Source organism: Leptidea sinapis, chromosome 32 (assembly GCF_905404315.1).
Source record: "Leptidea sinapis chromosome 32, ilLepSina1.1, whole genome shotgun sequence".
NCBI lineage: Eukaryota > Metazoa > Arthropoda > Insecta > Lepidoptera > Pieridae > Leptidea > Leptidea sinapis.
The window spans coordinates 1,987,960-2,010,116 of NC_066296.1; the positions used below are offsets into that span (position 1 = coordinate 1,987,960).

Consider the following 22,157-nt stretch of genomic DNA (forward strand, 5'->3'; position numbering starts at 1 on the left):
GTGAGAGGTTCCTTTGCACAGGATGTCGGGTAGATTATAGGTACCACAACGGCGCCTTTTTCTGTCGTGAAGTAGTAATGTGTAAGCATTACTGTGTTTCGGTCTGAAGGGCGCCGTAGCTAGTGAAATTACTGGGCAAATTAGACTTAATAAACATCTTATGTCTCAAGGTGACGAGCGCAATTGTAGAGCCGCTTAAAATTATAGTTTTTTCAAGAATCCTGAGCGGCACTGCATTCTAATGGGCGGGGCGTATCAATTTCCATCAGCTGAACGTCTTGCTCGTATCATCCCTAATTGTCATAAAAAAAAAAACATTTCGAACTACTGCGCTATAGAAATGACAAATAAAAGTTTAAATAACAATAACTCGGTGTCTGTAAATATAATCAAACTACTTTTTATAATCCGAAACTTTCCATTAATGAAAAACATGATATCGTATCAACCTCATAAAGTAATAAATATAATCCTGTTGCTATGAGATATTACGCATTCTGTGTTAACAATAACAGCTGATGTTTAATTACCCAGGCGGTGGTAATAATCACTTTCTATGGCTTGATAAATATTATTATTATTGTTCTCTACTATCGTATCAGACTTCTGTGATTTTTAAACAAAGTCCTCCACCACATCTATCTGTCTCTTCGCGATAAGCTCAAAAACTACCTAGGACCAATTTTCATGCTGTTTTCACCAATGGATAGCGTGATTCTCGAGGAAGGCTTTAGTGTGTCTTTTTCCTGTTTTAAATATTGCTTTAACATGCTTAATGATTTTACGGGATCTATTGTTATTCATGTACTGAGTAAGTCTCGTCCACAGTCTGCTCTGAGTGCATTCACGCCTAAACCAAAAAACAGGTTTTTATGAAATTTAGTACAGAGATAGATTAGAGCCTTGAAAAGGACATGTGCTAACTTTTGTTGCGAAAAAATAAATGGAGGGGTTGAATAAAGGGATAAAAGTTTGTACGGAAGTTCGTCATTATCGAAGATGACTCCATAAAACTTTGTATTTTGGCACTTGATAAGAAGTAAATAAATATTTAGTCTAGGCTTTTTAAAATTTCGACCTCTGTAGGGATGAAATAAGGGATGAAAATTCGTATGTATGATCCAAACAACGTTGCGAATTCGATTTTGATTATATTTGGTACAAAAATATACAAGACCTTGGGAAAGGACATAAGCTACCATTATTTGTATAAAAAAGGCGTGAACGGGTTGAAATAAGGGATGAAAGTTTGCATGGAAATTCGTTATTTTGGTTGAAAAAAACCATGAAACTTTGTATTTATCAAGTGATAAGAAGTAATTTATAAACATTTGTTCGAGCGTTTTTGAAACTTAGACCTGCATGGTGACGACATAGGGGATTAACGTTCACAGGGAGAAAAAGACTGTCCACAATGACAAGGGATATCCGGTTAGAGCACTGGTACGGAACGCCGTATCCCGCATCGTTCATAAAATTTTGTTTTTCAAATTAAATTTTATTTGTGTTTTAATCCTAGAAGTGAGGGTTATCACTTTAAAAACATAACATATTGTTTAGAATATTTTTTCATTAAATATGGTACAATATTATTGACAAGTCCCCAGACAAGAAAGACCCTCTTGTCAGAATGGGACACATGAAAGGACACAATCAGAAATGTATAGACACAGCAGTCGAAGGTTATTATGTCAGTTGTGGCATCTGCCATATTTCGGCTTTGATTTTGTATGAAGTGTATTGTCTATATGTATAGGACGTCATTGTATAAAGTTGAAAAATGAGGCCTGTTTAGGCCAAATCAGTTTTGATTACAGTATATAGGTATTAAACAAGAGAAGTAACATCTTATGATTTAACAAGCCAGAATAAGGTAACAAAATATTTACAATTACTGTAATAAGCTACTTAGAATATAAACTTACCAAAATAAGGTTACAAGAGTGTGTGTGTGTGTGTATGTAAGGTTGTGTGTAGTGTATTTGAGGTTGTATGCAGTATGTGTGTGTGGGTGTTTGGATACTTATTGCAGTAGATGTATATTTCTTATTTCTTTTTTGCCTGTACTTTGGGCAAGAAAAACACATCTAAATTATAATTAGCTTTACTGTAGGTCCGAGCCAGACGTTGCAGAACAGAGTTTTGTGTGTAGTTCTAAAGAATGGAACGTTCAATGTAAAACTCGCTAATAAGGAGGGACAATCAATTTTACCATTTAGGATTTTTTCTATGCTTATATGCGTACTTGTCCTTTTTTAGAGACGAATTAATTCTCTTCGTGAATAAAAGTCATCTCCATTCTTTTTAAGCTATTGCATAGCTTATATCGCGGGCCTTGAGCGGGGAGACCGAATCCAGAAATTCCGTAACAAAAATAACCTAACATCACACCACTAGATGTATATAGATATTTCGCCACGGTTATTACAGTTGCCGTGGAACAGCTATCAGTTATCAATTATGCTTTTTGTACAGAAGGTCCCAGGTTCGAGCCGGGGGTCCGTCTTGATTTTTTTTTTATTTCTTTATCACTTTTTTTTAATTTTTATTATTATGACAAGCATTTTTATTTAGTTTCACCGGTTGTCTGTCTGTTATCAAATCTTGCAAGTTAAATTTTACTCACTTCCCGTTTGCTTTTTTTAAATTAATTTTATCCAAACTAACCTCAATATTATTACTTTTTTATTTTCATTGTTATTTTTGAAATATTAATAATATGAAAATGTGGCAGTCGACAGTTGTGGTTCATTCAATGGGAAACGAGTGCCATCTTGTGTTAAAATATAAAACTACGATAAATAAATTTATCTGTTTCTTTTCACTTTTTTGGATCACTTAATAATCCGAGCAACTGGAGTACACTGAAGAAGGGTCGAAAATACTTGGTAAAAATGGTAATAAATTTCCATTTATATTGTGGCGATTGCTACATCATCTTCGCTGATAAAAATTAGAGCGGTTGACAACTTTTCTTTCGAAAATATTGAATTTGAAAAGGAATAATGATCCACAAGAGTCTACAACAAAATTTGGGACCACCATTCACGCGGTATTTTCCAGATATTTAGAAGATATCAAGTCTAAAACTTATGTTTCTCATTTCAGTTACCATAAACCTATAGTTTCAATGATAAATATTCCTGAATAACCTACATGTATTGTAGGATAATAAAAATATTTAGAACAATATTAACTTTTCATTTATTTAATAAAAGAAAAAATATTGTTTGTCACCACGCTCAAAAAGTGTAACTTGAATTAAAATCAAAGAAATAAAAAACAAAGGAAAAAATACTGCATAAATAAAATAAAAAAATAATTATAATTGTATAAGTTGATAAAAAATGCTATGCAATAGCTTTACCGCGGCAGTCCCCGAGTGCCGCACTTTTTTATATCTAAGTCAGATATAATCACACCTGTATGTATCTCTTGTAATCTTTTAAATCTACCCACAATCGTAACTTACCGATGAATATTGGATAAAGATAGAGATAAGAAATAATATCGTTCACGGAACATTATCAGACAATTACTATCTTTATATTCTTCGGTTTCCTGTTATTGGAATTGACTTTAGAGGTATTATCTTCATTATTATTATAAATGAGTAACTGTGCTTGTTTGTTACTCTGTCACAACTTACTTACTCACACCATGAAATTTTTCACACATGTCGTCTTTGGTGCAGAACAGAACAAGGGGTTTTTTTTATCCCGAAATTTATAGGAGTTCTTGTCAAAGTCAAAGTTCTTTATTTGCCAGAAACATTCAGAAGTAAAGTTGTTACAAATTTAAGAGTGGGCACATGTTTTGTCTTGACAGACATGCAAATATTTCAGTGGTTTCGTTTTATAATATCAATATACCACTGTGTAATATTAATTTTGATTTAGTTTGCAAAATATTATTTTAGTAGCGAGATGTGTTGTGCCAGGGCGCGTCTATGATTTGAGTGTAAAGATTTGGGTGTCTTCTTACAAACTTACATATTTCGAGTATATATATGCACGGTAATGTAAGGATAGGATCTATACTGATGTTTAGGTCAATTTTTCTAGACATGCTTATAGGCATTTACTATCATAAGCTTTTCAGACGCAGAAATAGGAGTGGGTTGTCTTTTCTTCTGTAGATGAGCCAAATGCTTAGGGATTCTTATTGCCAGTGTCAAAGAAAAGTTTGCACAAAAAATTACATTTTAATTTTGGATGTATTTTATGCTATATGACAAAGAGAAAACGTTGTGCAATATTTATTTTTATGTATTTAGACTACACGTATAATTTTAAAATGATAATTTAGTTTATTTCAACACGCACAATGGAAATGATAATTATTTTTATACCATTGTTTACATTTTTGATCTCGAATTAAATTTCCGACTAAAGCATTTTTATTCCCATTTCTTAATCTTTCGAATTTAATCACACATTAATATTTATAATTATGTTCTTATGGTTGTACTTGTCTCCATTTCAGTCTGAAGATGTCCACAGCTGGACAAAGGCCTCATGGCCTAAAGGTTACCATGACGATCGGTGCTGCGCTGCCCTCACCCAACCTACTCCGCCGATCTTGACCAGATCGTCGGTCCATCTTGTGGGGGGGGCTACCAACACTGCATGTTCCAGTACGTGGTTGCCATTCGAGAACCTTACCCAACGGCCATCTGTCCGTCGAGCTATGTGCCCTGCCCACTGCAACTTCAGTTTCGCAACCATTTGGGCTATGTCTATGGGTGACTTTGGTTCTCCTACGGATCGCCTCATTTCTGATTCAATCTCACCGGGAATCTCCGAGCCCTCTTCATTGCCCTCTGAGCGACAATGATCTTCCTCATAGGACCGATAGTTAGTGACCACGTCTGCGTACCGTAAGTCATCACTGGGAACACACGCCGCGCTGGTTAATAAACCTTAATCTTCAGACACAGTGGTATTTTGGACGAGAAGATATTACGGAGCTTCCCGAACGCTGCCCATCCGAGTTGGAATCGACAAGTAAATATGTACTTGTCTATGGAAATATAAAAAAAAACATAAAAATTAAAATCTACCTGTGGCCAGCATTGCGTCGTCCAACGTGGCAGTGGTGGAAAACGTTTTTCCATTTTTCTCGAGTTTCATTACTCCCGCTGAATCTTCAGCCTGGAAGAAAAATTTAATTAAGTTGATAAATTGGTATTTTGCACAAGAATATCATAATAATAAGAATTATTCTTATATAAAATTATGTTATTATTCATTCAATTTATATAATTAACTAGCTGACCAGACAGACACTGTTCTGTCAATTGAAAAAAAATGATGTAAGTAATCAGGAATAATAGTCTTATATCTTCAAACGAGCAATTCTTGTATATATATAATCTGAATCTTGGAAACAGCTACAACGATTTTAATAAAATTTAAAAATTATCCGTGTTTTAATGAGAAACAGCTGCTACAATAACATTAGAATACAAAGGTAAATTTTGCCACTTTATACAAGACTGTAATAGCTCAGATGAATTGCTTCGAATCAAGATGTACTATTAGTTTTGTTTTGTTCAAGTTAAGTACATTCTTAAAGTCCGAGCAAGGATCGGTCGTCCGGATATTGTATGTACTTAATCTAAAGACATCGGTAATGTGTAATGAAAGTCAATCGGATATAAAAAATCACTTATCCTGAAGATCCTGGTAAGAAAAATGCGACAGAGAATATAAATTATTAATGACATCAGTCCTTGACTTGTGTGGAAAGTATCAAATTAATCCAACGCTTTTAAAAGGTCGAAAATCACGTTCAAAAATTCCGTTACAAACAATCACACAGACATACATACGAAGCTGATAAAAGTGGGACAGGGACAGTTTATATTATTGTATTGTCATCGATCCTTGATAAGTGTGCAAAGTTTTAACTCAATCCGGGATTTCAAAGTGAGAATCGTGTCGAAAGATTCCGTTACACATTAGTACCATATATATATATATATATATATTTTATGGAATAGGAGGACAAACGAGCATACGGGTTACCTTGTGTTAAGTGATCACCGCCGCCCACATTCTCTTGCAACACCAGAGGAATCACAAGAGCGTTGCCGGCCTTTAAGGAAGGTGTACGCGCTTTTTTTGAAGGTACCCATGTCGTATCGTCCCGGAAACACCGCACAAGGAAGCTCATTCCACAGCTTCGTAGTACGAGGAAGAAAGCTCCTTGAAAACCGCACTGTGGAGGACCGCCACACATCCAGATGGTGGGAATGATATTCTGACTTGTGGCATGTCGTGCGAAGGGGGAATTCGGCGGCAGGAATTAGGTTAAACAGCTCTTTGGAACACTCCCCGTGATAAATACGGTAGAACACACACAATGAAGCGACGTCTCTACGCAACGCCAAGGGATGATTATAAATATATTTTTAAAAGATAAAATGATATTAATAATTATTGTGTTACTATCTGAAGAGCATTTATACACCGTATTAACCTTATCGAATGATTTTCGATCATTTTCCTTGTCTTTCTAGTATGAACATATCATATTTCTCCAGTTGCTATCTACAATAGATTGTTGATTGAACTCAATCGATTCAGTTGCTGACATTGGCCTAGAAAATGAGGAAAGTACGGTGAGATTTAGCTTTTCTTTGTATTTGTGATGTTGATTTATGGATTGAGGTTAAGTTATTGTTTTCAATATCAAATCCCAATTACATTTAATCTAAATCGAATTGAAATATAAATTCAGACAGGCTATAAAACATCCGTCAAAATAATTATTCAAAAGTCAAAATTCAAACATTTTTATTCATAACTTGCTGACACGGCATACGTTGTTTTGCCATATATATTATTTTTAGAGTTAAACCGTTTCTTGGACATGGCAACATTACTTTATTTTTCTAAAATAAACCTAGCCTAAGTTTCTCCTTATTACATCAGCTACCTGCCAATAAGTCCCGTCAAAATCGGTCGAGCCATTTCAGAGATTAACCGGAAGAAACAGACAGACAGACAAAAATTGTAAAAAATGTTATTTTGGAGTAATTACTGTATATATATTCATATACATATGGTAAAAAACGGTTATTTAAATATTACAAACAGACACTCCAATTTTATTTATATGTATAGATAGGATATAGAATCACTGAATTCAATATTAAATTTAATTATTTAATTTAATTTATTATTATGTTCAATTTCAATTGAAAGTCAAAAAACTACAACCCATTCCAAAAGGTGTGCCTGACCTGAGAAGAACGGACGCAATAAACTCAGCAGGCTTTTTTTAATAAAAATATGGTTATAATATAATATAATATAGTAACCTTTACCACACAAACGTTTTTTTAACAATTCTTTTGAATAACGTTATACATTTGTTTTGAAAAATATCTTGTTGTAAAAGCATATACTTCGCCCCACAAAATACTTACTAACACTTAGCCGAGTAGAAGACATTATAAGCTTATGTCTGTTCTTGGTATTAACATTATGGTTATGACAGTTTCGAGCAAATTCACATATGTGCCTATCAGGGGCGTGCATATCATACAGGCAATTAGGCAGTTTTTACCTCGTTATGAACCTAAATTAATACAGTTGTTACAGTTACAGTTAATACATGTTAAAGTTATTTAGCTTAATTTGGTTCATTACTTAATTTCCAAACTTCTATTGAACACTCACTCATTTTTCCACACGCTAGATACTAACCCCCTTATTCATGATAGTCTGCTAACTTAAAGCATTGCTAATTCTCACTCTGTCTTCTTCTATTGACCTAAGTCACAATGAGAAAAAACACTCCTTAGTGGCTGTTTTAAGTTAGCGGACCATTATGAATAAGGGGTAAATACCTTCGGTAAGCAGTCTTTGCTTATTCCAAAGCTCAACTATTTACTAGAAAACCAATGCACGCCCCTGGTGCCTATGTACACACATTACATTATCAAGAATATATTGAGAGGCAACAGTCAAGATATCTGTAAAATTTTACTCTCAATGATCGTGCAAACCTCAACAAAAGATCTCCAAATGCGTAAAATTTTTGTATCATCAAATATTTGTTTTGATAAGAAAGATGTTATTAGATAAGTGTGAGTAAACAATTAATATGTAACAAATGTTGCGACAGTCACAAACTATTTGTAAACAGGATTAATCATTATACAGTATCGTAATCATGTAAGATATAAAATAAAATATTATGCTAGTTTGAAAAAGCGACTCCATTTTACATTGAGACATTTGATTTTTTTTATTACAATTAAGGACGAGATGAACAAGACGTTCAGCTGGTGGTAATTGATACGCCTTGCCAATTACAATGCAGTGCCGTTCAGGATTCTTGAAAAACACAAAAATTCTGGACAGCACTACAATAATTGCCCTCGTCATCTTGAGACATAATATGTTACGTCTCATTTGCCCAGTAATTTCACTAGCTACGGCGCCCTTAAGATCGAAACACAATAATGCTTACACATTACTGCTTCACGGCAGAAATAGGCGCGATTGTGGTACTACCCACAAATCTAGCTGACATCCTGTGCAAAGAAGCCTCACTGGTAAATCGATTAGATTGATTAGAATACTTCTTTTTTTATTTATTTCGTCTGCAAACAAAATTATATGGATATAGAAGGGTGGCGTCTGATGGTATCATTTTAATTGTTAATAGCGGGCCAACTTAAATATTATGTAAGGTAATATCTTGTGTAATTAATAAGGTTTTATACATTTTTCCATAATTAGTAGCCAGATCATTAGGAATAGCATAAAGGCATACTTTTCTCTGCTTGTGTAATGATTTTGTGAAGTAGGTTAAAAGAAAAATGGCTCACGAACTGCTTTATCCGTGTGATACATTAAAAACAATGTTCAATCCTAAAAACAAAATGTCCGCGATCCTAGCTACCTGCTAGTTATACGCGTATCCATATCCATAATAAGGTCCCTTATACAAGTATCCGAGAAATAAATTATCCAAAATTTTCTATACCCCATCGTGTAGATCAAATCTAGGCTTACAGTCTCCGGTTAAGTTATAATTTGCGTAAAATTGTCTCAATATTATTATTATTATATTATTGCTATTAATTATTTACAAATTTAAAATGTTTTAGTATTATTTCAAATTCAGATTCAAATATTTTTATTCAAAATAGGATGTGACATTACTTATTGAAAGTGAAAAACCACCACCCATTCCAAAATGAATGCCTCAGACCTGAGAAGAACGGGCGCAACAAACTCAGCGGGCTTTTTTTTTTCATCGAAAAAATATTTTTACAAAGTAATATTGTACAATTTAACTTATTATTTAATAGCCTGAGGGCGGTCACTCCATTCCCGAGCTGTGGTATCATTAAGAAAGTCATTTATGTTATAGTAACCTTTACCAAACAAACGTTTTCTAACAATTCTTTTGAAGAACGTAAAACTTTTGTTTTGAACATTTTCTGGGATGTTGTAAATTATTATCTGATAGTGGTTGGGCATAGTTATGTACACCGTAATTGTTATATATATCAGACACGAGACCTTATAATATAAATGAGGTAATATGTGTAATGTGGTTGTACTATTAAATAAATAAATAATAATACAGATGTGTTTTTATGTTTTTTTTATGGAATAGGAGGTCAAACGAGCGTACGGGTCACCTGGTGTTAAGTGATCACCGCCGCCCACATTCTCCTGCAACACCAGAGGAATCACAAGAGCGTTGCCGGCCTTTAAGGAACTTGTACGCGGTTTTTTGAAGGTACCCATGTCGTATCGTCCCGGAAACACCGCACAAGGAAGCTCATTCCACAGCTTTGTAGTACGAGGGAGAAAGCTCCTTGAAAACCGCACTGTGGAGGATCGCCACACATCCAGATGGTGGGGATGATATCCTAACTTGTGGCGTGTCGTGCGAAGTTGGAATGTCCTTTTACATGGTCTAGTGACGAGTCTATTTTGTACCAAATATGATCAAAATAAAAATTCGGAGTTATGCGTGAAAGCATGACTTTGTTTGGACTTTAAAAAAATTTCATCCCCTATTTCATCCTTTTACAGGTGAAAATTTCAAAAAATATTTACCAACTAGCTGACCCGGCAAACGTTGTTTTGCCATATAAAGTATAATTCACGCGATAGTTTTATAAATAATAGCCTATGTGTTATTCTGGTGTGTAAGCTATATTATTGTAAAGTTTCATCAAAATTCATTCAGTAGTTTTTGCGTTAAAGAAGTTCAAACATACATCCAGACATACAAAATTTCACATTTATAATATTAATAGGATATTTATTTATTTCTTATCAAGTGCCTAAATACAAAGTGTTATGGTGTCATCTTTGAGAATGACGAACTTCCATAGAAATTTCCAACAACAAATTACCCCTCCAACGTTTTTTTTCGGGATTAACGTAACGATGTAACGATAAAAAGCCTATTTCCCTTTTCAAACTCTAGCCTATCTCTCTCATAAATCATCAAAATCGGTTCAGTGGTTTAACTTGAAAGCGACTTACAAACAAACTTACATTTAAATTGTTCTTAGGTAGTACGGTATCTAGTTGGAGCGCAGCGGAGACCAATCCTTAATCTAATGTATTTGTATTTTCTTACTGTTTATTTTCAATTTATTTTTATTCCATTTATTTTTTATTTATCCCTTGTCTCTGTAGACCACATTGTATTATTAACCTTTACCAACTTTCTGTCCTTTCCCAACTAAAGATATGACAGATTTCATTTTCAGTTAATATAATTGATATTAATCTTTATAGACTTTTAAGTAGTAAAATTTTTACCATTTTTGTAATGAAAAAATTATTGAACATAAAAATACAATTAACATAACTTTTATTACCACTATGACGTAAGCATAACGGAATCAAGTGTTTGTTTAAAACAAAAAAATGGCTAAAAACGGAACCCTTATGGATTCGTCATGTCTGTCTGTCTGTCCGTCCGTAGGTCACGGCCACATTTTTCCGAAACTATTAGCACTATACTGTTGAAACTTGGTAACTAGACGTATTCTGTGAACCGCATTAACATTTTCACACGAAAATATAAAAAAAACAATAAATTTTAGGGGTTCCCCATACTTAGAAATGAAACTCAAAAAAATTTTTCATCTACCCTATACGTGTCGGTGTATTTCTTTCAAACTCAATAGTTTGCGAGAGAGACACTTCCAATGAGGTAAAATGTGTTCCCAAGGTAACATCTAACCTAAGAGAATGATAAAACTAAAAAAAATATATGAAGTACATTATCATGCAAACTTCCACCGAAATTTGGATTGAACGAGATCTAGCAAGTAGTTTTTTTTTAAAACTTCATAAATTGTACACCGCAATTTACCTTTTATGCAATCAACTCAAATATTATTTATTTTTATGAAAGAACTTTTATTTTGCCACGGAACCCTTCATCCGCCTCGCACTTGGCCGCTTTTTTATTTTATCTACTATTACCGGTACCGTAGAACCAGTAACGGCTGTTAACAGCGGAAGTAAAAGAAATATTGGAAACTTCGTTCCTAATGCGAGTATTTTTAAATTTACAATTTTATACTTGGACATAATTAAAATTCTCGGCACACAAAAAACATTCTATTAATTAGTATAATATGTACCCCACGATATTTAATTATTATTATTAATATAGTCGAGTGGTTAGCGATCCTACCTACTAAGCTAGAGGTCCCGGGTTCGAATCCCGGTAGGTGCAAGCATTTATATGATGAATATAAATGTTTGTTTCCGAGTCATGGATGTTTAAATGTATTTATGTATGTTTATATGATTATATGTATGTTTAAATAAGTATATTGTATTAAATATATCATTGTCTTGTAACCCATAACACAGGCTATATATGCATAACTTGGGGCAAGATAATTTGTGTAAAAAGTGTGTCAATATTATTATTATTATTATATTTAAAATTTGTGGCATGTGAGTAACTTTTCTAATAAATTCTTGTCACAAAGCACTACTTACTTCTTGCACGCACTGCCTTCGTCTTGTACTTAATCTGGATGAAGATGGTATTTTTTTTTATTTGCACTTCATCTACAATGTATCTCCAAGGGTATTCGATAGTAATTCTTCTGATTTTCGACAATAATTAATACGCCTAAGAGCATAAAACATTCTTAAATTAACGAAAAATTCCCAGTGTCAGCGGTAGTAAAAAACAATATTGGGAATTACCGGGAAAAACCCGTTATAGCAAGTGCAGGGAGTATTCCCTAATTACGGTCCAAATATTATATAGTTTGGTGCATTATTATATAATTATGAATTCAGGATAACTAAGCAAAATAAATATACTTTATACTATAGGAGTAAGATATAAAAAAATGTAGGTAGTTATATTAGTAATTATTATTGTGATTATAATAAAATAATATTGACTTTTCACTCAATAAGATTAAAATAAAAACATACCCATTTGAATTATAATAAAAATCCTCCCATCATATATAATAAATTTAATATTGTAGAAAAATATTAATCTACAGTTAATTGGTTACTGAAATCTACAGTTAAATGATTTTATTCTGTCATGAATAAGTAATAATTTGAGTAAAATTTAGTATTACTTTTATGAGAAGTCGTTAATTTTACACACGATATAAATATTTTTTCTTTTTACGTACCACAGAGAATATACAGTACTACAACGGTGTCGCGCTGAAGGTGAACGTAGAATAAAACAGTTTTCCCGCGCTTTACACAGATATACTGCGTTCATAGACAAGATTAATCGAATATTAAGTTTATGAGCAGCCTCACCTTTGTCGACTGTAGCAGAGTTGCCAATCTTGGAGATAGCCAAGGGCTTATGATTATTCTATTTATTTATTTATTAGGTTTTCCAACTGGTTTATATCTTAGTTAATTAAGAAGCTGGGCGTCATAAATAGAGCATGGCAATACTGCAAGCCGGCCCACATTCTAGCGCTCTACAAAGAGCAGGTCCGGCCACATATGGAGTATTGCTGTCATCTCTGGTCTGGCGCAGTAACAGCTCGATCTTATTGACCGCGTGCAACACAGAGCAGCTCGAATTGTCGCGGACCCAGTGGTCTGTGAACGGCTGAATCACTTGGCGCTGCGTAGAGACGTTGCTTCATTGTGTGTTTTCTACCGCATTTATCATGGGGAGTGTTCCGAAGAGCTATTTAACCTGATTCCTGCCAACGAATTCCATCTTCGCACGACATTCCACAAGTTAGGATATCATCCCCACCATCTGGATGTGTGGCGGTCTTCCACAGTGTGGTTTTCAAGGAGCTTTCTTCCACGTACCTACTACAAAGCTGTGGAAAGAGCTTCCTTGTGCGGTGTTTCCGGGACGATACGAAATGGGTACCTTCATAAAAAGCGCGTACACTTTCCGTAAAGGCCGGCAACGCTCATGTAATTTCTTTGGTGTTACAAGAGAATGTGGGCAGCGACCCGTACGCTCGTTTATCTTCCTTTTCCATAAAAAAAAAGTTACGACCAAAGTTCGCATTCATATTAACAAAAAAGACGGATCATGGAGAGTCAATTACAACCCTTGGGTTTATAAACGTTCGTACAATGTCCCGGTTTGCTGAAAAAAAAAAACAAATTTTCTAATGTTTCGACTTTTCTTTAGCTTCGTAAGAAACCGTTAAAAGGAAAGACGTTTAATTTTCAAAAGATTGTTTAATTTTCTTTCACCTAAGCGTGAATTATTAGAGTGTGACAGAACGTGGAATAAAGTTGAGGTTGACAGTTAACCTCTATTTTGAGCAAGGCATGCATACTAACACAAAGTGACATACAAATCGCGAGTGTAAAACGAGCTTGTCACGTATAAACCTGGTCTGTTTTCTTCGGTTGTCTGGCAGCAAGAAACTCTATCTAGACGTAGGTATAATTAATTATCTTAGCTTTCAGGTTCAAAGCAATATAACCTTTAAGTTTGGTCTCTGATGACAATATTATATGCAGAAAACGACAATAATTCAAACTAATTCCATTCATTTTCTTCCATTTTCAAATACCCAATAGACAAATAATATTTTTATTAAGAATGAGTCCACAAACGTTCGGTATGGCCCGCGTGTATGATCTTCTAATATGTAAAATTCTCGTATCGCGGTGTTTGTTACAAAACTAATCCAAAACCGCTGAACCTATCTGTTTGAAATTTTGTGTGCATATTGGATAGGTCTGACAATCGGCTAAACCCTATTTTTCATATCCCTAAATGATAAGGGTTATAACCCTAAATACTGTAATACTCAGTATTGAAAAATACTTAAAATTTTCATCCGTCTACGATCAACACCTATTTTTGTATCGCGATTTTTTATTATTTTGTTCCATCCACAAATCTGCAATAGAGCTGCAAGATGGAAATCGAATACAATAATTGTAGTACGATAATTTTTTATGTATCTCTAGTTTATAATTTCAATTAAATTAATATGTATTTTAGTATGCATTCATTGTTATGTATGTTTCTGAGAATCGGGCGTAATTATATTTTTCTATCCCAAAAATGTTAATTATTGAATTTTTTATTATTAATTTATATGGCATTACAACGTTTGTTGGGTCAGCTAATATATATCTTATATCTTTAAACGAGCAATTCTTGTATATATATAATCTGAATCTCGGAAACGGCTCCAACGATTTTCATAAAATTAAGTATGCAGGGGATTTCGGGGGTGATAAATCGATCTAGCTAGGTTTCAATTTAAAAAAAAATGGTTTTATCCATGTTTGAATGAGAAACAGCTATTTATTTATTTATTTATTTATTTATTTATTTATTGACACACCAACAGCATTACATACAAAACATTAAAAATAATTATGGTCTTATAGGTTTATAATCTGGTATGAATGCCAGTTACTGGTGCATACACCACTCTCATTGTAAGATATTAATTTAAATACAAAATACAGTTCGACCTACAAATTTAACAAAGATTTTAAGCAGATTAATAACAATAATAAATACAATATAACGAAGAAATAGTTTGTATGAATATCAACTAACATATTATTATTATTTACAGACAGAAATGTGCGGTTAGTTTTTTTTTCAGAATTGTCACTGTGTCATGAAAAATATCAAAATCTTTTATGGACGCGGAAAATCGATTGTACTCAGAACACATTCTTGATAATGGAGAATTTTTAAGGGCATTTGTCCTACTTACTGGTTCCACAAGTATGTTAGTAATCGGATTTCGTGGATATCTGTGCGGGATTTTGAAAGTTATTTTATCCAACAATTCACTGCACGCTGTCTGTCCTGATAACAGCTTTTTGAGGAATGTTAGATCCAGTATTATGCGGCGATTGTAAAGTGACAACATTTTAAAGTGTTTCAGCCGCTGGTCGTAGGTGGCCTTATGAAAGATGCCGGAACTATGATATGCCAAGTATCTAGTAAAGGATCTTTGTAGTCTCTCTAAACGTTGAGAAGGTGCTGCGTATTGGGGACTCCACACAACTGATGCAAATTCTAATTTGCTGCGAACCAGTGAGTTATAAAGAATTATTTTGGTTTGAGGAGAAACAAATCCTTTTGTGTTTCTTTTAAGGAAACCTAACATCCTGGCTGCTTGTTTTACTGTCATATCCATGTGTATTTTGAATTTCAATTGTGAGTCCATTGTCACGCCCAAATCTCGAATCTCAGTTACCTCTTGTAACTTTTCGGACTGTAAATTATACGATGATGGAAATTGTATTTTTTTCTTTGTGTACTTAATGTGATAAGATTTCTTTGTGTTAATAACCATACCATTTAATTTACACCACATATTTATTGCATCAAGATCAGCTTGGATGAGCTCCACATCATTATTCGAACTAACAGTTTTAAATATTTTTAAGTCATCGGCAAAAAGTGAGTATTTACAGTGATGTATAGAAGAGGTAATATCATTTATAAACACCGAGAAGAGAACAGGGCCCAGGTGGGATCCTTGTGGTACTCCTGAACACGCAACATACTCATGTGATATATGACCGTTTAGCACCACAAACTGAAGTCTTTTTGCTAGGTATGACTTAAACCATTCTAGCAAGGTCCCGCCCACACCAGACCTTCTCAATTTATCTACAAGAAGCGAGTGACACACCTTATCGAAAGCGTTCGAAAAATCCATGTACACGCAGTCTACTTGCTGACGACTATCTATTTCATTACTGAGATGGAACATAAACGACACCAAGTTCGTTGTGACAGAACGTCCTTTTCGAAACCCATGTTGACAATCTGATATCAGGCTTTCCAAGTGGCGCGTGACAATTGGGCAAACAAGGGATTCAAACAGTTTAGGTATACAGGAAAGTATGGATATAGGACGGTAGTTTTTGACGTCTGTATTGTCACCTTTTCTGTACACTGGAACGATCTTAGCTTTTTTCCACAATTCAGGAAATACCCCGTCATGTAAAGACTTGTTGAAAAGGAGGGACAGTGGCAGAGCAAGAGTAGGGCCGCAGCGCTTTACAAATACGGGAGGGATCTCATCTGGGCCGGCACCTTTGAAACCGTCTAGATTTTTAATGGCACGTTTAATTTCACGTTCACTGAATTTTATTACATTCAAAAATGGCAGACAATGCGCTGCGGACTCTAGACTATCAGGTAATACTACGTTACTAAACACTGATGAAAAATTTTTAGCAAATAATTCTGCAATTGTTGTACCAGTGTTAGCAGTTACCTCATCAAGGGTCATTTCGGCAGGTATAGTAGTTTGACCACCTCGTCTATCCTTAATATAGTTCCAGAAACATTTAGGATTCCTGATAATATTACCCTCGATTCGTTTTTTATAATTTTGTAGGCATGCGTCTATTATTTTTTTACTACGCTCACGGAGTAATTCATACTCCAACCTATCGCGTGGGTTTTTGTATTTCATATACTTTTTTCTCTTACTTTCTTTTTCCAAGATTATTCTTATCAGAGACTTACTAAACCATGGAGGGAACCTGCTTTTTTTTGGCTTCGAAACAGGGACGTATGTTTCCACGGTATTATTTAAAATTCGGTAAAATACAGTTGTCATCTCGTTAACGTTTTGGCACTTATCGAACTGTTGTGACCAATTAATTTCCTTCAGGTGAGCTAAGATTAGATCATAGTTTGCCTTAAAAAAGTTGTGTCGCGGATTTTGTGCTGGTTTAAGAAAGTGTGGTATTAGTTTCGGTACAGTAATAAATAAGGGAGGATGCTTTCGGTTAATTTTACTTATAATATTTAAGGAGTTAGAAACTTTTAAGGTAACACAGTTGGTTAGAACAAGATCCAGAACTCTGCCATCTTCGTTTGAGACGGGGTTCATTTGCATAATATTATTTAGTGCCATGAAGTCAGTGAGTGCTATACCCTGTGGTGAACTATAATTAGATGCACTGCATGAACCACCATCTGAATTGCGAGACCAACCAACAAAGCCCAAGTTGAAGTCACCCAATATTATAACTTGGTCTGTTTTGTCTAAAATATCGTTAGTGTGCTCTAAAAATCGAGTAAGGCTTTCCAGCTTCACTGGTGGGGGAAGGTATACTACACAAATTAGTATTTTGGTGACAACGTTATTTGTTTTTATATCAATTGAGACCCATAGGTCCTCTGCATCGCTCCCCCAGTTTGAATGACTAGAAGAAGGAATATGATTAGAAACAGCGATCAACACTCCCCCTCCGTCTTTTTTAGTACTTTCTGAGCACAATCGATCTCTCCTATAAACGGTATAACGCTTATCTATAAATTCCGAACTCGTTACATGACTATTGAGCCACGTTTCAGTAAATACAATTACGTTGTAGTTGTTAATCAGAATATTTGTAAAAACATCCTCTGTTTTGGTTCTTAAACCCCGCACATTCTGATAATAAATATTTAGAGCCATTTTGGTAAGATTTTCTATTAACTACTATAATCAATTTAGCTAAACTAAATCAATAGTTTCAAGCTTTCGTTGTCTTTAATATGAATAGCATGACTTTGCTCGTTTTTCCTTGCAAGTATTCTTCCATCCCGTATCCACACAAACATGAACCCAGCCTCCTTGGCTTTCTTTCGGGCTGCGGCATGTAGATGTTTATTTGTAGGCGTTAGGTGTTCAGATACGAATACGGGCTCTCGACGTCCTCCGAGTCCAAGATGCTCGGTGTTGAGCTTACAATCTTTGTTCTTCTTGTTGAATCGTGTCACGGCAGCCAACAATTCATCGCGGTGTCGCTGACTACGAAGCTTTACGATGACAGCACGGGGACGATTGCTCTCCTTGTTTAATTTGGCAACTCTTGTAACATGTAGTATGTCAGATTCAGCAATATGGTTCTCAACAATTCTACCGAGTTGTCCCACAGTGTTTAGGAGGTTCTCCGACTTGTGTTCGGGAATGCCCGTAATCTCAACATTACAAACGCGCATGTTTTGCTCTATCTGTCCTAGCCTGTCAGTTAGGTTTTTTACCTGTGATGTTAAATTTTTATTCTTTGACACCAGTTTATTGATTGTTTCTGATTTCTCTTTAACAGTCTGCATAAGTGTATCGTACTCGTTGCTGATAAATGACAGGGATTCTTGGAACCCAGACACTTGAAAGTTTAGGTTCGCTAGGTGTTCGGATACTAGAGATTTAATGCTGTCAGTTATTTCCTGTTTTATAATTATGCGCAACATCTCCTCAGTTACGCAGGAATCGCTATTATCAGGCTTGGTATTTTTATTTTTTATTCTCATGGTGACATTACTCTCCTCACCTGGATTCGGGATGTAATCTTTCTTAGAAGCAATAGGATGATTACTTGTACGTACAGGAGTATTCAAATTGCCTGATTTTGGTAGTTTACTGCGACATTGTTGGCAAATCCATTTAGTCCTACTTTCTGCATCCATTTGATGGAAGTGCTTAGATGTCAAGTTTGCGCAAAGCAGATCATATCCCAGCTTACATGTGACACAAATTATATATTCCCTCTTAGGCAGAGTATTTTGACACCCAGCACAAGTCTTCTGTGACGCCATCGCATAGAAGTATTTCAGAACTGAGACGAGTGCAAAACAAAACGAGCAATGTCTATTCCACGTTCCTTGACTTTCGTTAAAATAACGATAAAATTAGAAAAACTATATAATATATTATATTAAAGGGAAAAAATAAAAGAGAGTAAAAAAAAAAAAAATATTAGGCGGAGATTCGATCCCGCGTCCTCACAAATCGGTGTCAACGGATCGTCCAATAACCTGTGCCTAAGCCACTAGACGTCCGGATATTATATATATATATATACTATATATTAGATATTATATATATTACAACGAGCGGTTTTTGTTAACGTGGCTGACTGATTTAAAATAATTGTATGTAAGTTGTTCCATTTCTTTAGCTACTAAATTAAAACTGTAGCAATACAATAATATTATGAATTGTCATTGTCAAAATCGTCACCTTTTTACTTAATAGTGATTTTTATTATTACAACACTAGAAATAAGGTATTGCTTGTAACTAATTCTAGTAGGCTTCATAAGATACATAATAGCTTTAAGGGTTAATGTATACACATTTATTATAAAGTCCCAGCCACTGTTCATGCAGTATCTATAGGTAAATTTAAATGTTTTATTAAAAAATTGCTCTGTCGAAAATCCTATTACTCCACAGCTGAATATCTAAGTGATCGGACTAGCCTGGGACTAGATTATGATTATTTCATAACAATGGCAATGACAGTACTATATTGTATATTTTTATTAAAAAAAAGCGCAAAAAAAGAATGCTGGGAGAGTTTCTTGCGCCGCTTCCTCTCTCTCAGAGCGCCGTTTGTTTCCGAAGCGGTAGTAGTGTCTAGTATATTAGAAATGACATCAAAAACAATTCTAAATGAATAAATTTTGAGAAAATAAATGCCTTTTATGCTTTTTAAACAGATAAATAGTTAGAATGTTTATCTGTTACTATGTTTAAGTTAGATTGAAGATATGTTACGCTGATATTAAGTTAATTGAAATAATACGCTGAAATCTCGAAAGCTGAATTATTAATCGTCGCGTCGCGGTTCGTTTAAAATTATATTAGAACCAGCTGGTGCCCGTGACTTCGTCCGCGTAGATAAAGGGTTTTTAAAAGTATTAAGCAAGTTTGGAATTGAAGATTATCTCATGTCCCATTCCAGTTCCGGGTCCCGTTTTCGCTACCGTTCCCAATTTATTATATGAATTTTATTTCGAGGAAAATTGCTATGACAAACAAAACCTACTATTGGTATAGTTATAGTTCATCGACGTCAATTTCAGTTTTTCACAAATCCCGCGGGAAACATGGATTTTTCCAGGGTAAATTATAGCCTATGTCCTTTTCCAAGCTCTAGTCTATCGATGTACCAAATTTCATCAAAATCGGTTCAGTAGCTCCGGCGTAAAAGCGTAACAAACAAACTGACACTCACATTTATAATATTAGTAGGAATGTACTAGTGTTTATACGACCTGACAGCCCGATAGTGGAAAACAAATATTCAATTCGACCGAAACGCTTTTCTACAATAAAAAGTAAATATATGATAATAATGAATGAAAAAAAAGGCTGGTATAAAAATAATAAAGTGAAAAAAGATTATTGTTTGTAAACTGGGAGCTAGCCACAGCACATCGGTGAAAACCCAACTCAAATCGGCTTAGCTGATTTTAGGGGTCCGTAGCCAAATGGCGAATCACGGAACCCTTATAGATTCGTCATGTCTGTGTGTCTGTCCGTTCAACCACACGTATTACATGAAACCCGTACGTATCTATGGATAGGTCTTCAAAAATGATATTGAGATTTCTAATATCATTTTTTTTTATCCTAATAGTTTGCGCGAGAGACATTTTCAAAGTAGTAAAATGTGTGGGGACTCTTTGTAACATCTAAAATAAGTACTACCTGTAACTTCTAAAATAAGAGAATAATAAAACAAAAAAAAATATGATGTACATTACCATGCAAACATCCACGGAAAATTGGTTTGGACGAGATCTAGTAAGTAGTTTTTTTTTTAAATACGTATGACGTAATCGTTACAACGAACTACAAGATCTTTTATATTATATTACTTGCTGCTACGGAGCCCTTCATGGCTGAGTCCAACTCGCACTTGGCTGCTTTAAGAAAATTTATTGTAGTAGGCGTTATTTTGCGGAAATCCATAATTATACAAATGATTTAAGTTTTCTTTATTGTAAATTCCGCCAATTCAAACTTGAGTCTCGTGCTTGAGTCTCGTGCCGGCTTTTTGCGAGACAACACTTCCTGAGGATGCCTCGTGTGGAGGTGAAACACGTGTCGAATTGTTTAAAAACAAATATTGGCGGAATTAACACTAAAGAAAACTTAAATCATTTGTATAGCAGACACACATTTTTTTTTATATTAAATTAAACGTAATGCCACGTTTCGTTTTTATAGTCATTTTACAGCTAAAAAAATTATGCTTAGCCTTAGATTTCGCGGTTTATCAAACTCACCTAAGTTTTACGTAAGCAAAGTCTGAGTATGATCTATAAGATCTCAGCCACAATATCTTATGTCTCAAGGTGACCAGCACATTTGATTTTAGGATAATTGAACAAATCTGAGTGGCACTGCATTTTAATGGGCAGGGCGTCTCACTTACCATAATTAGGTGACGTCTTTCTCATGTGTTTTTCTCGTGAAAAAAAATGTCAATGCAGACAGCATCAAAAGTATAAGTGGTGAAAAAAGCGCTGAAAAGACTGCTATATAGATAATATATCTTTATATATATATTTCTTGTGTGCGTGTGTATGTCACTGAACTCCTCCTAGACGGCTGCACCGATTTTGATGAAATTTTTTGTGTGAGTTCAAGGGGATTCGAGGATGGTTCAGATTCACAATTGAACTACCTTCTAAACAGCTGGACTGATTTTGATGATATTTTTGTTTGTTTCAGTGAATTTGATTTCAAATTTAATCTAAACCAATTTTGGTTTAGATTCTCAATTCCGTCCATATAATATAATTCTCCTGCTCACGTGTATGTTAGTGAACTCCTCCTAACGGCTGGACCGATTTTTCAAATTTAAGACGTGTGTACAGGACAACGTTTGTTGGATCCACTAGTAT

At 34.6% G+C, this 22,157-nt stretch overlaps 1 protein-coding gene across 4 annotated transcripts in view; it reads right to left on the bottom strand.

Annotated features, from left to right (window-relative positions):
* LOC126974534 (synaptic vesicle glycoprotein 2A-like) overlaps positions 1-22,157 on the bottom strand; it is a 66,985-nt gene that overhangs the window by 21,258 nt on the left and 23,570 nt on the right. For 2 of the 4 annotated variants that reach the window (XM_050822052.1, XM_050822050.1), the window contains exon 2: positions 5,063-5,153. In XM_050822052.1, the coding sequence (XP_050678009.1) occupies positions 5,063-5,132 (70 nt within the window). In that variant the 5' untranslated portion in view covers positions 5,133-5,153. Of the gene's footprint in view, positions 1-5,062; positions 5,154-12,008; positions 12,145-12,670; positions 12,805-22,157 lie in introns of those variants that run through there. The other 2 variants (XM_050822051.1, XM_050822053.1) reach the window with 2 other exon arrangements.